Genomic DNA, 15,214 nt, shown 5'->3' with positions numbered 1-15,214 from the left:
ATTGAAAGAGTCGCCATGATAGCAGACTCAAAGCCAGGACACCCACACACACCGTCAAACCACATGATAAACAATGTTCATTTGCTGTGTCATGGTTACGGTAGGCCTAAGAATCTTCTTGGGGAGGAGGACCTGAAGTCTTGTTTGAAGAACGCTTCCTGCATAGAATTCTATGTGCTCCTTCACCTCATAGGTATGTCCATGAAGAGAATGACGGCTCTCGGGTAGTTCAGTGACCACATTGTCTCCGTCTGAAGCTTGACAACCTTCAGGTGCTTCAAGCTCATCTCTCTTCAACATGAACCAGATCTGAGTCCCGTTTCCACAAGGCAAGTGCACTGACTCAGATTCTGTGAAACGGTAGACTCGTTTTTTTGAACCGGAAAGATCATAGGTATAAATGGTACCTTTCTCAGCTTGTAGGTGAGAAAGATTTGCGTTACGTATCTGTTCCATATGGCTCCAAAACACGTTTCGTTGTAATACAAAACTATTTTCTTCTCATGTGAACACCAGTAAATGTTGTTAAACCGCTCAAACTTGCCGAAGCTGCCAATGAACACCATTCCGTTAATGCTGACACATACATATTTGGTCTCGGGTTTGACCTCCTGTTATGTCCCTAAGGACACACCCCTAATCCAATATACAAGGAGGGTTGTATCTTCACGTCCGTTCTGTTCAAGATCAAGATTAGGACAGAGAAAGGAAAAGAGATAAAGAGAGAGAGCAATGGAAGATTTATTGAAGGAACTTTCTGAAGGGGCTAGGAACTGTCTTGGGCTGGTTTTGGAAGGGAAAACTCCGTCATCCATCAAAAAGCCTTTCATTATAGAAGCTTTGATAGCTTGGGTTGGTCACACCCAGCCACTACTTGACTGTGGAATGAACCAGTCAAGTGCAGGCAAAAGGGACACAGGCATTGACACTCTTGATTTGACAGAAATGCCCCTTGTAGTCAAAGAGGTCACAGAGGTCAGAAAGAGTAAGAGCATAGTAGAGACTGCTCTTAAGATTTGCGTTGTCCATAAACGACAGAGATGCAAAAAGGCAGGCAAAGGGTGTAAACTGGCTCACCCAGAATGGTGTTCCAAACTTAGAGAGTTTGGCCTTCTCAAATTCAATGAGAAGGCCTGTTCCAAACAGGAATGTAGCTTTTTTCACCCATGTATGTGCATGTGATCTTTGTATTGGTATGCCTCAATTTCAAATGCAGTAAGGCCCATTTCAGGGGCACTAGGAGGCAGAGACAGCAGTTGTCTCAATCTCATTGTCAAGTCTCTCAACAGACTTACCCCACCCCTTTCCTCTCTCCTTCCCTATTTCCCTCCCCTTGTTTCCCTCCCTCTCCTACAACCTCACCCTCAATTCCCTTAACCTCTCTTCTGCCCAAACTTTGTAGCCCTAAGCCCCCCTCTGGTCGCCATGAGCCCCACGCATCTTTTAGATCGTATGCTGAGGTGGCGGGCAGAGTTCCTTCTCCCTCCTCTTCTCCCCTTTTACCCTCTCCTCAAAGGTTCTCTTATCCTCCGCCTAAGGTTAGTTTTGTCCAAAACCAGGATTTTTTAAGGGTAGAGAGCCTAGTCAAACCTTTGATGCTCTAGTCCATCGAAGGGCTATCTGCCCATAAAAGGGCTTTATTTGAATGTGCATTGTCTTATTTCCAAAAAAGACAGCACAAAGATCAAGGTTTTGAGTAACTAGCTTTAAATAAGCAGGTCTTGTTCATTTTCATGACAGAAACTTGGCTTCGACCACGGGTCTTAGATGAAGAGGTAGCAATGCCTGGTTTCAATTTAGTTCGATGTGATAGAGTACCCCCTGACAATCTCATTTTTCCGCATGGGAGCGTATGTCTAAATGTTAGAAATAACCTGCGCATTAGTCATGTAAAAATGTCGAATGGAGAAGTAGAGGTGTTAGTTTGTCACCTCCAAGGTCTTGATCTGTCCATTGTAACAATATATGAGCCCCCCTCTTGTTCAGTAAGCTCGTTCTTATCAGCTCTCAAATTCATTGAAAATGAGTTGGATCAGGCAGTTTGCTCGAAAGTTTTCTTTGTAGGGGACTTTTATTTTCCGGCTAGCGTTGGAGAGTTGGAGGCTAGTCCAGATGGGTATATTCCCATTTCGATATCGACGTCTCAGTCGTTCGAAAAGCTGGATGAATTAGCGATCTTGCCCAATCTCTCTCAGCATGTTGGTGTAGCCACCAGAGCGAATAGCGTTCTTGACTTGTTTTTTTCCAATGACCCTGATCTGATCCAGTACGTCCATGTGACGCCTAGTAATCTGTCAGATCATGTTCTCGAGATAGGGTCGACCATTACTCAAAAGCCGGCGTGCTCTAGAGTAAGACCGGGCAAAAAGGTCGGTCTGGCTAGGTTCAAGTTCAAAGATGAACATTGGCCGTTGATCACAGAAAGGTCAGGGTAGCTTGATCTCATTTCAATGCTGAAAAAGGAATCGTCCATAGATGTAGCCTTAGACAAAATGATTCTAGTTTTTGAGGACGTCTGTTCCACGCTAGCAATCTCTGAATGTGTTGCGCAAGGCGGGGCAGAGTGTAAAATTCCGAAGTATAGGAAGCCATTGTTTAAAAGGAGTTGCAAATTAGCAAAACGGCAGCAGAGCACTTTGAATCCGGTAGTTGTGGCTGGCCTTCAAAAAAAGTTGGATTTAATCCAAGGTAGAATTAAGGCCTCCATTCAGACAGATCAGTTGAACAAGGAAAGTAGAGTTCTTCAAGAGGTGAGATCGAATTCAAAAGCTTTTTTCTCTTATGCAAACTCTAAGAGATCAATGAAACACTCTGTTGGGCCTTTTGAGGTCGATAGGGAAGCCATAAACAATGTAGAGACTATGGCCAACATACTTGGAGATCAGTTCTCTAGTGTGTTTTCAAGTCCACTGAGTTTAGGAGCAACAGTCCATAGCTCTATTGATGAATTTGTTGGGACTGGCAAGGCCTGTCAAGTTGAGCTTTTAGGTGATCTTGTAGTCACAGATCAGTCACATTTTCATGACAGATACTTGGCTTCGATCAGGGGTCTTAGATCAAGAGTTAGCCATGTTTGGTTCACTTAAGTTCGATGTGATAGAGTACCCCCTGACAATCCCATTTTTCCGCACAGGGGTGTATGTCCACATGTTATAAATCACCTGAACATCAGTCATGTAAAATTGTCTAATAGAGAAGTAGAGGTCTTAGTTTGTCACCTCCAATGTCTTGATCTGTCCATTGTCACAATAAATAGGCCCCCCCTGTTCCATTAGCTCGTTCTCGTCAGCTCTCAAATTCACAGGAAATGAGCTGAAACGAGGAGTCTGCTCGAAGGTTTTCTTTGTAGGAGACTTCGACTTTCCGGCTAGCGTTGTAGAGTGGGAGGTTAGTCCGGATGGGTACATTCCCTTTAAAAAGCGACGTCTCAGTCTCAGTCAGCTGAGCATTTAGATGGTCTTGTAGTCACAGATCAGGATGCTTTAGAGGCCACCAGGGACTTGAGACTATCGAGCTCCCCTGGCCCTGATGGAGTGACATCTCAGTTTCTGATGAGATGCTCACGGGTTTTGCTCCTGTTTTCTCGTACTTGATGCGCTCCATCTTGGACCAGGGCAAGTTCCCCTCTTCTCTGAAGGTAGCTCATGTTGTTCCAATTTTTAAAGGGGGAGATAGTCACTCCCCAGTAATTATAGGTCGATTTCTCTCACTTCAAATTTTGCGAAGGTGTTTAAAAAGATCATGAAGTTCCAACTTGTTGAATTTCTTGATATCCATGAAGCCCTTCCTCCTAGCCAGCAGGGGTTCCGAGAACATTTTAGCACGGTCACCCAACTGATTGAGCATATAGAGCAGGTTATTGAGGGACTGGAGAGCCATGAATTGGTCGATGCAGTTTATCTCGACTTTGCCAAGGTAGATCATGGCCTTTTAGTTAACAGGCTACAGATTGAGAGATTTGATATTGGGATCCATGGCAAGGTTCTCAATTGGCTAAGAAGTTTCATTTGTGGTAGGAAACACTTAGTTAAGGTTGAGGAATCCCTTAGTGACATACATGACGTTAAGTTGGGTGTCACTCAGGGCTGCATTTTGGGTCCTCTCCTTTTCATTATCTTCATTGCTCCGCTTCAGAAGCTTGGTAGTAGTAATGCCAGTATCTCTTCCTATGCTGATGATACAAAATTGGTAGTTGGTAGGAATGGTCAGGATTCCGGTTGTCTGGCAAAGGTCCTAGACCAAATCTACTCCTGGGTTTCTGCGAGTAACATGGCACTGAATGGAATGAAATTCCGCTCAATGACCTTTGGGTCGACGCCATTAGATACTCCACTATTAGATGATAAAGGTAAGGACATTAAGCAGGTCTCATCCATGAAGGATTTAGGTGTAGTCCTCCAAGATAATGGAAAGTTCGATGAGCATATCCAGTTGAAAGTTGGTAAAGCTTTCCAAACATGTGGTTGGATACATCGCACAATAAAGTCCAAAGATAGTATCACGATGCTAACTCTGTACTAGCCGATTGTCCAGCTCCATATTGAATATGCCTCGCCCATTTGGGCCCCAACTATCTCAGTAGGATTGCAAAAGCTCGAGGAGGTACAAAGACGTTTTACCAGAAACATTGAGGATATGAGAGAACTCTCGTATTGGAAGAGATTATAATAGTTGGGATTGTACAGTATTCAGAGAAGGTAAGAAAGAAAGGTATCTGATATTGTACGTTTTCAAAAGCATTCATGAGCTTTGTCAAAACCCAGGATTTAGAGTCAATTTTAGGGACCGCAGAGGCTTAACGTGCGTTTTGAGAGCACCTTCAATCCCTCGAGAATCCTGGCTAGTTAAAACAATAAAGTCCAACTCTCTTCTTTCTCTGGCTCCTTCATTGCTCAATTTGCAGCTCTCAAATATTCGTAGGGCTTATATAGACGTTGAACCAGTATCAGAATTTAAGTCAGACTTGGGCAAGCTTTTGACTAAAATTCCGGATCAACCTTATATTCAAGGATTAGCCAAATCAGCCAACTTCAATTCGTTGGTCAATCAAATAATATATATATATAAATAAAAGCCAAGTAAAATGAATAGTCTTCTCGTCTTGAAGTGCTTGGATTCCAATTCCGGTAACGGTAAGGAAGTCCGCAAAAAAAGGAAAAAATAGAGAAAGAGAGAACAGGACAGCTGCATATGCCCATGTGCATGCAACACAAGTACCCACCACCTCCCAATACGAGCCATTTATTGCGATGTGAGCTGAACGGTCTATTGTGAAGAGATTCCTCATGTCTCCTTCACGGTAGGTTGGAACTGCAAACCCGATCTTAAGCTTTTGCCATGAACTCAAAATCGTTGGTTTACCTCCCTCAGGGGCACAGTTTGCATTCCTGATTTCTTAGCCTTGTGGAGTAGCTGAGCATAAGAAGAGAGTAGCCCATCCTCGTTGACCACTGTGGCTGGTACCTGTTGTTGATAAGTACCGATTGCAAGAGATTCAGTTTGTTGCGCCATCAGCAAAAGCGAATGGTTGGTCCGCCACTTTACTTTCAGAACGCGTTCTCATCTTGTGGGACTGAACAACTCGATCCCTTTTCCTTCCTTTTTCGGTCTGTCTATAACATCTAAACGGGAGCTGATCCTATCTCCAATGACTTCACACAAGTCTGACTTCCTGGTTTTTCTTTAATAATTGACACTCGCTCAGCGTCCCTTTCCTCGATTTCTATGTTGCTGACGCATGAAATGACAATTGGTTGGACATCAACATTGCACAGTTCAGCCTCCGTTAAGGAGCCATTGGTCACCAATTGGGCTTCAACACCTCGCTGCATAGGCCCTTCTTGGACCTTCCCCTTTGAGGTTTCAGGTTCAACTGCGCTTCGATCACTCATCTTTTTCGCAGTGGTCTTTGGGCACGACGCCTAGAAACGGTTCGTCTCTCCACAAAGATAGTATTTTCATATTTGGTCAGGATGAGAAACGCGTGTTCTCCACTTTCCAACCTGCGCAAACTCCGGGATTACTCCTTGTATTTGAACGGACAGATGTTTTCTTTGCCAAGAACCCCAAGAAGAGAATCTTTTCCGAATACTTCTTCAACAACATCCCCTTTAGGGACAGCAAAGGAATTAATGGACTGAATCAATCCTTCGCTAGAGACATCCTCAGGGACTTGGAGGAACCTCAAGAATGCTTCTTTTGAGCCTTCCCTTACAGAAAACGTTCACTTTTTCCCATTGATCATTCTCTCAAATTGGACTGTCGTTCCAAAGCGTTTCCCAACGATCATCTCTTTTTTGATGACCACAATGATGGGTTTGGCCATTGATCCAACTAATCTCCTCTCGACTTACATCCAAATCTTGAAAGATAAATTTGGCCACAACATCACTTATCGTACGTTCTCCCTCGGCTTTGCATGCAATGTCCAAGACCAGAGCCTGGAACCTCTGTTTCACAACGTTTTCGTAAGACAAAACGGGCGGAGACGAAGTAGAATTAGTAACAGACGTCTGCCTCGATGGTACCCTATGGATTCCTTCATCAGGCGGTAAATAAGCAAATTCCATGGTAGACAAGTAGATATTCGAGAAGCTAGTCAAGGAACACTTAAAACTTGTAATTTTCTGAGAAGCTCGCTTTTTCACGTCCACTCGCTCCGAACACAGAACGTAACTTGTGAGGTCTTGGAATGATACGCCCAATAGGGATGACTGTCAATGGTAAGACGAGTATGATGGGTATATACCCATATAATACATGGGTTGACACGACCTGCTTTGAAAGTTATTGAATTTCAAGGAACAGCTGATAAGGAAAAGGTTGCCCTCATTCGCCATTTCCCCGTTCCAGAAGATTGCCTTGATTTGAGATCCTTGTTAGACTTCGTAAATTAACTTGGTGATAAGTCATGATCTAGCCATTCATTGCAGTAGATGATTTCTCTACCTTGGCTCCCTCGAGTACCTCCCTTCTCTTCAACTCACTTCTCCTTTACCCTTTCATCTGTTCAATACTTTTGCATTATTTTTAATAAAACGGCTTAGTTACGAAAACTTAAGTACACAGCCAGGTCTTGTCTATTCCCAGATACTTGGCTTCGATCAGGGGTCTTAGATCAAGAGTTAGCCATGTTTGGTTCACTTAAGTTCGATGTGAAAGAGTACGCCCTAATAATCCCATTTTTCTGCACAGGGGTGTATGTCCACATGTCATCAATCACCTAAACATTAGTCATGTAAAATTGTCTAATGGAGAAGTAGAGGTCTTAGTTTGTCACCTCCATTGTCTTGATCTGTCCATTGTCACAATAAATAGGCCCCCCTGTTCCATTAGCTCGTTCTCGTCAGCTCTCAAATTCACAGGAAATGAGCTGGAACGAGGAGTCTGCTCGAAGGTTTTCTTTGTAGGAGACTTCGATTTCCGGCTAGCGTTGTGGAGTGGGAGGTTAGTCCAGATGGGTACATTCCCTTTCAAAAGCGACGTCTCAGTCTCAGTCAGCTGAGCATTTAGATAGTCTTGTAGTCACAGACCAAGATGCTTTAAGGGCCATCAGGGACTTGAGACTCTCGAGCTCCCCTGGCCCTGATGGGGTGACATCTCAGTTCCTGATGAGATGCTCACAGGTTCTTGTTCCTGTTTTCTCGTACTTGATGCGTTGCATCTTGGACGAGGGAAAGTTTCCCTCTTCTCTGAAAATAGCTCACGTTGGTCCAATATTCAAAGGGGGAGATAAGTCACTCCCCAGTAACTATAGGCCGATTTCTCTCACTTCGAATATTGCGAAGGTGTTTGAAAAGATCATGAAGTTCCAACTTGTTGAATTTCTTGATATCCATGAAGCCCTTCCTCCTAGCCAGCAGGGGTTCCGAGCACATTTTAGCACGGTTACCAAACTGATTGAGCATATAGAGCAGGTTATTGAGGGACTGGAGAGCCATGAATCAATCAATGTTGTTTATCTCGACATTGCCAAGGTCTTTGACAAGGTAGATCATGGCCTTTTATTTAATAGGCTCAATGAGATTGGGATTCAAGGAAAGGTTCACTTTTGGTTGAGCAGTTTCATTTGTGCTAAGAAACAATTGGTTAAGGTTGAGGGATCCCTTAGTGACATTCATGATGTCAAGTCAGGTGTTCCTCAGGGTTCCATTTTGGGTCCTCTTCTTCTCATCATCTTCATTACTCCACTTTTTAAGCTAGGTAGTAGAAATGTCAGTATCTCTTCCTATGCTGATGGTACAAAATTGGTAGTTGGTAGGAATGGTCAGAATACCGGTAGTCTGGCAAAGGTCCTAGACCAAATCTACTCCTGGGTTTCTGCGAGTAACATGGCACTGAATGGAATGAAATTCCGCTCAATGACCTTTGGGTCGACGCCATTAGATACTCCACTATTAGATGATAAAGGTAAGGACATTAAGCAGGTCTCATCCATGAAGGATTTAGGTGTAGTCCTCCAAGATAATGGAAAGTTCGATGAGCATATCCAGTTGAAAGTTGGTAAAGCTTTCCAAACATGTGGTTGGATACATCGCACAATAAAGTCCAAAGATAGTATCACGATGCTAACTCTGTACTAGCCGATTGTCCAGCTCCATATTGAATATGCCTCGCCCATTTGGGCCCCAACTATCTCAGTAGGATTGCAAAAGCTCGAGGAGGTACAAAGACGTTTTACCAGAAACATTGAGGATATGAGAGAACTCTCGTATTGGAAGAGATTATAATAGTTGGGATTGTACAGTATTCAGAGAAGGTAAGAAAGAAAGGTATCTGATATTGTACGTTTTCAAAAGCATTCATGAGCTTTGTCATAACCCAGGATTTAGAGTCAATTTTAGGGACCGTAGATGCTGAACGTGCGTTTTGAGAGCACCTTCAAGTCTTCGAGAATCCAGCGGATTAAAACAATGAGGTCCAAATCTCTTCTCTCTCAGGCTCATTCATTGTTCAATTTGCTGCCCTCAAATTTGCGTAGGGAGTATATGGGGACATTTAGGCAAATTCTAGCAGGTTCGTTTGTTTGCTGGTACTATTGTCAGTGATGCAAGTTTGGAGCTTCAAACACGTTTTCGAGAAGCTGACCCTTCATTCACGTTACTTTATGAGGAAAGGTCAGTTTCGTTCAAGCTAGTTTGAAACGCCAATTTTGCATCACTGACATTGGCAGGCAAGTTTGTTTGCTGGTACCAGCGCTTGCTTAAATGTCCAAATAGGTGTTGATCCAATAGTAGGATTTAAGTCAGACTTGGACAAGTTTTTTTGACTAATTAGCTAGATCAGCCAACTCTAACTCGTTGGTCGATCAAATAATATATAAATAAAAAAATCTCGTCTTTAATCGGTGGGATTCCAATCCCAGTAGCGGTAAGGAAGTCAAAATAAATAAATAAATCCTGCAAAAACGGGCTTTTTAATTCCCGTACGATATGGCGAAATTGATTTGAGAGCAAATGTCCTAATAATATCAATAAGGTACTCACTGCCACCCATAATTCGATTGAAATCGGGTCCAACGGTTGTTCCTCTTATGACGATGGCCATGGACCATAATGGATGGTTCACAAGATAAAAGATTGTCGTAAAAAGTAACATCATTCTGCCACTCCAAACCTGTTTTTGACTTCTCACACAATGCTCTGTGCTTCGAGGTGTACCTTTACTGACGTACGGACCTAATTGGCACAGATAATTTGGTGCTAAAGACCTACATGTAGTAAAAGAAGTAATATCATTCTGATTTGTTTTTTGGTCTTCTTCTTTTGGGTCTTCATTAACCCAAACATGTTGGAGGACGCTTCTTTGCTCAGACCAAGGACGACTTTACCACTGGACGGCGACGGGGGTGGTGGAAAATGAGTAATTCCAATCAATTAAAATAATTTCTTGTCACACGGGTTTACTCAAATATAGCCTCAGAAGGCATTAGTCAGTTTTGATCTCAATCATATGTCTGTGTAAAAGTATGAGCATTTAAAACTCAGACCAGTGAGGGCACAAATTGAATGAGCTAGCACCACGTTGGGAAGATCTTACCAAGGTGGTGCTAACAAGTCATTTTGTGCCCACGTTGTACTGAATTTCAAGAGCTCATTGCTTTTGACACAGACGTTCGATTGAGATCAAAACTGACCAACGCTTTCTGAGCCAGCAGAAGCCCTATTTGTGTGAAGGAAAATGCATTTGGTTGATTTGATTCAAAGTTACGGTTACGTTTCCCCCACCTTATCGTGTCTGTCCGGTGATAACGTCGTCCTTGCCCAGACCTACAATTCTTGTGTCCAATTTCACGATGACTCAATATCAGTTAATTAGAAAGTAATCTTCTTTCCTAAATACGAAGGAAATAAAAGCAACAATTGCGTGTTATTCATTCTATGATGACAATTTTCCCCAAAACAAAATGCATTTTTTTCATGAAAGTAAGCTTCACGTTTATTGGGACACCCAAGGAAATCATATAAAAATGATGTTTTTCATACTAAAATTTGAATTCTTGCATAATGAATTTGTAAACAATATCAAAGGAGGATTGTAAGTCTGCCCTTGAAAAACACCACCTTGTTCGTCAAGGAAGAAGCAAACAGGAGCGTTTCAAAATATTAAGTCTACCTTCCGCTTCTTTTGGCGCGCCTGAAAGATGCTTTTGTGGATAGTGACGGTTTAATCGGCTAATTTTTTTGATTTCTTCATGAGATCGCTGTTTCATAGAAACTAGTTTGCCATTAATTATTCATCTTCCCTTCCTATTACAAGAAATGACTGAGATAATCGAGTAACAATTGTAAATGAAATGGGACAAGCCGTCGCTTGTGTTTTGTTGAAATGGGCTTTTAGGTAATCGTCTTCTCCGCAATTGAATTGTTTTGCTGACCCTTGCTTCGAACGGTTTTTTTAGCTTGGCATTGGACTAAGATTTCTCGGGGTTGAAAGAGCATTAAGGAGGCGTAACAGGGCCACGCCCATAAAGTGGAAAATGTGACCTGGGTCAATACCAAGCTAAAATAGTCCTATTACAGGAATCGGGCCTGTCAATCCGGAGCTACTTTGTTCATCATTCCTGGCCAATAATAGTTGTTGGAGAGAGAAAGGGTACTTGCTATACCTTGGAGCTGAACATGAAGATTCTCGAGGAACTTCACGACGAACTTTTAGAGGAATGACGAGGCAATGTCGAGATAGAAGTAAACTATGTTCCTCGTCGAAGGATAATTGGTCGCAGCGATTGAAGAAAAGTCGAATTGGATGATTCTGTAGCATTAACTTCTGATTGTGTTCCTTTTGAAGGGAAATCGCACGATCAGTTTGATCATTATTGCCAATAATGTCTCTGATGTATAATTGGACGGGATCAGTCAGAACTGAAGAGGCAAAATTGATTTGTGGCACATGTCTCTAGTCCTGTCGCATTCTATTTAAGGTGGATCATATATTGGTGATTGCGGCAAAGCGTCTCCAATAAGGTAGTTGTTAACCGGAATCCATTCCACATTGAATGTATGTTTAGAAGGCAATTGAGATTAACATTCTCTGAATGCGGAGATATGAGATAGCAGGGAAATTGAACGATCAGAATATTCCAATAAGTGGTTGATAAGCATTTGTTACAATGAAGTTTATTCACTCTAAATAGATCCTGCATTTTATGATCGCCCACTTGATTGCCAAAGTCTCCAGTTCGCAAACCGCATATCGTGTCTCAGTTGGGACAAGGCTCCTGGATCCACATTGGATCAGACGGATCGCACCTCTTGAATTCGTCTGGGTGAGCGTAAAACATAACCCTTAGTTTTAAAACCCCAACACTTTTAGTTTTGAAACATCGATCGTGAGATTAGTTTGACGTTTTGTTGGAAGGGACCGAACAGACTTTGCCTTGAGGAATGCTGCTTCGTGTTCTGGAAGCCCCAATAAATGTGTTTTGGGGCTCAGAAGAGAACAAAGAGGTTGGAGGCAATGCACTCAATCGGGAATAAACAGAACAAATCGATCACCGGCAAATTCCACCTCAAACCAATTTGAGTTTTATCCTTGGACAGTGTTGTTCCGTGTTCGGAGCATCGAGTAAGTACAACCAAAACACGTACCCGTCGGATATCCAAATTTGGAGCAAAAATGAGGATCTTATCCTCTATTTTTCGAACCTCTTTGAGACCACGGAGAGCTCCGTCTCCACGTATGCAATATTCATCTCCTTTGGCATTCAGGCCCATGAGTACCCTACAATACCTAAGTCGGCCAAAGGGCCTCTTATATTTCTTGCTTCGCTTAATGTCATGCTCCAATGCTAGCCACGCAACCTATCCCCATGAAGCCAATAAAACCTCTCTGGAACATGTACTCGTTGTGTGAAGACATTAGCAGATATTTTCGTGGCTTATCCCTTGACCGCTTGACCGCCTTGCCTTATGTCTCAACCAATCTGAGTTGAGAATTTCACTCAACGCAGAATTCAATTGATTCTTGCACGGAGTCAAGCCGAAAAGCAGTGAAGCGGATAAACCACGAAAATAACGATTGATCGACCCATGAAACGAGTGAGTTGGCTAGCTCTCTCGAACCTCCGTCAACCTGCCCCAACCTCCATGGGTTGGCCGATTTGTTCTCCGATGTAGACTTATTTACTGAGTTATTGAGTTATTTTTTAAACGACGTTCAAATATTGCTAATATTATCCTTTTGGGGGAAAATCATGTCTACTTAGGTTCTATTAAATAACTCTATCAAAAAAAATATCAAATAACCGAAAAATAGGTGCCCACAGTAATTGCCTTTAGTCAGGAGCAGAAGTCTCGTTTTCGAGTTAGGCTTCAAACAGCCTACTTTGTATTTTGCCATATCGTCACTATGCTTCGGATTCTAGTCATTGACAATATTATTGCTGTGTCCTGTTGATCGAGAGTTTTCATTAGTCTTCATGTTTTTCAATGATATTCCCTTAATGGCCAATCACTTCAAGGGCTAAATGAATTGTAATGAAAACAGCTTTCTGTTGGCCAAAGTGTTGCTATTTTGGACCACTAAAAGTTAAAGTATTCTGTAACATACAAGTTATTTACCTCGCTTTCAATGAATAGATAGTTTGGCAGTCTCCTACCAAGAAAATTGGTCGGCATTGATAGGTCGAGATTGTTGAAATGAGCTATGTGTCAGATAATTTGGTCTCGTTTGCACATTCTACATACGTATAGCACAGAATTACCCCATTTCTTACCACTGAAAGTCCACTAGGAGATGAAGGTCATTTTCACTTAGAAAATCATCCAGGAGATGTAGGAAATGACTGCCCACGGACTTCTAGAGATGTGGACTGCGAACGGAAGCCAAAATTTCATATCTCCGAAACCGTTCACGTTATTCCAAATAAACACTTCATACGCCAACACGATCTTGTGGAATAGATGAATGTACTTGACCAAATTTGAGCCCAGAGCTATTCTTAGGGAACTCAGGAAAAATGGTCAAAGTTATGTTGTACACGCTAGATAAAATTCGAATTTTCGGTCTGCTCTTGGTCAACTACATAAGCTTTTGACCACATAACTTTGAAACGATTCATTTTACAAGTAAATGATATGACAATTCAAATTCGAAAAGTGGCTCAGAGTGGCTATGACCAAGAGCAGGCCGATATGGCGAAAAGTTCGTTCGCAGTCCATCTTTCTAGAAGTTGATAGACTGCCTTACATAGGAGGTTATGTCAAAAACAAATCGTACAGCTAGTGTATGTATAGTATCAAACAAGTGCAAGAACTCTTTGTTTTGGCGTCATTAAAATGATATGATTGTCATTAGATGTGGCCCCCTTTTCCAATTTTCCCTAGGGATAGAATAGAAATGTCATTCGGCACGCAGTCGAGTGCCCAAGTGGACCGTGTCCATTCATTCCCCATTATCTAAGACATTAAAGCCTATCAATATGCTCAATTAGATTTGTCACACACGATCTGCTGCTTTGGAAGCTACGCTGCTAGATAGAAGAGAATTTTCCTCCAAGTAATTAACAGATCCTCGCTTTTTACTCGTTTCATAATCATTCCTATTGTTGACGAAAGGGATATGGGGCGGAAATACGTTGACTGTCTTTTATATTGTCCTTTGCAAGAGGAATAACATTTGCAAGTTTCAATCCTCCAGAACAACATTCTCTAGCTTTGACTTATCAAACATGTGGGCTATTAACGGTGCCACCGCTTCACCAAGAGCCTTAAGAACCCTTTGAGAGATTTCCGGTCAGCTACTATTTGACCTCATGAGGCCCTGAATGAATCTTAGGACTTCCATAAATGGATATGTCATGTACCTGATACTCTTTTCTGGTCTTCCATTGATGCAAAGAGAACTTGTTCGTCGCAAGTACAAGTATCGTGATGTAAAAGACGGCGGAAAGGGACTCGCGAACTGTTCATATCCGAAAAAATTGTCCTAGGGGTTTTGTTTGGGCAAGCGAGGACTCACATTTGGCCTGCTCGAATTCAACCCTCGCCTTAAATGAGGACCTTTGTAAATAAAAACTCATTGAGATATCAATATATATATAACTATAACTAAATATATCTATATATAAATATCAATGACCTATCAAATTAAACTAACTATTACTCTTGAATAGTGTATTGATTGTCAGTTATGTTTTATGGTCAAATATTTTTTTCTGGAGACACTGAGAGTGACACACAGCCTGCCTAACTACTAAAAAATACGAGAGCTATTGTCTGTGGTGGTAGCCTGGTTCAGATAAATTTATAGACGAAAATAATGAATGATAGACGGACACAATGGAGTTCAGGCCGGTCTGTGTTTAGTTTGCTTAGACAAAAGCTCAATCCGTATCACCAGTTCAAAGTTTGAGGAATTGGTGTACAATTACCTCGTTCAAGACTTCTCAGTGATATATCATCGCTTACATAAAGGCCTGTTCGGTAATTGCTCAAAGAAACTACTTGCTTATGAAAAATTGGGCTTTGGCCGTATGGACACTGGCCAATAACGTGAACCTGAGCATGAGAGTCAATGCTGAAATCAATGAACCTACGAGCAATGTTAGTTTGAAAACACACATTGCGCAATTTAAAGCTCAGGAAGACCAGGCCCAGAGTGACTATTAGTGTTTTCTTGAGACAGAGAGAAGGTGGCAGTCCAAAGACCTTACTTAAATCAAAACTTGGATGGTTTGGGCAACCCACCGGAGTAAGTGTACATTCCTTGCAGG

General features: G+C 42.1%; 1 protein-coding gene across 3 annotated transcripts in view; it reads right to left on the bottom strand.

Moving 5' to 3' along the window:
- The window catches only part of LOC131882599 (uncharacterized), a 26,897-nt gene extending 17,233 nt beyond the window's left edge, over positions 1 to 9,664 (bottom strand). For 2 of the 3 annotated variants that reach the window (XM_059229799.1, XM_059229800.1), the window contains exon 1: positions 9,486 to 9,664. In XM_059229799.1, coding sequence (XP_059085782.1) covers positions 9,486 to 9,600 — 115 coding nt within the window. In that variant the 5' untranslated portion in view covers positions 9,601 to 9,664. The remainder of the gene's footprint in view (positions 1 to 9,485) is intronic. The other variant, XM_059229798.1, reaches the window with a different exon arrangement.
- Between the last annotated feature and the right edge of the window lie 5,550 nt (positions 9,665 to 15,214).

Source organism: Tigriopus californicus, chromosome 6 (assembly GCF_007210705.1).
Source record: "Tigriopus californicus strain San Diego chromosome 6, Tcal_SD_v2.1, whole genome shotgun sequence".
Classification (NCBI taxonomy): Eukaryota; Metazoa; Arthropoda; class Copepoda; order Harpacticoida; family Harpacticidae; genus Tigriopus; species Tigriopus californicus.
Note: the sequence above shows the minus strand (reverse complement) of the source record. Positions and strands in the feature narration are given on the sequence as shown.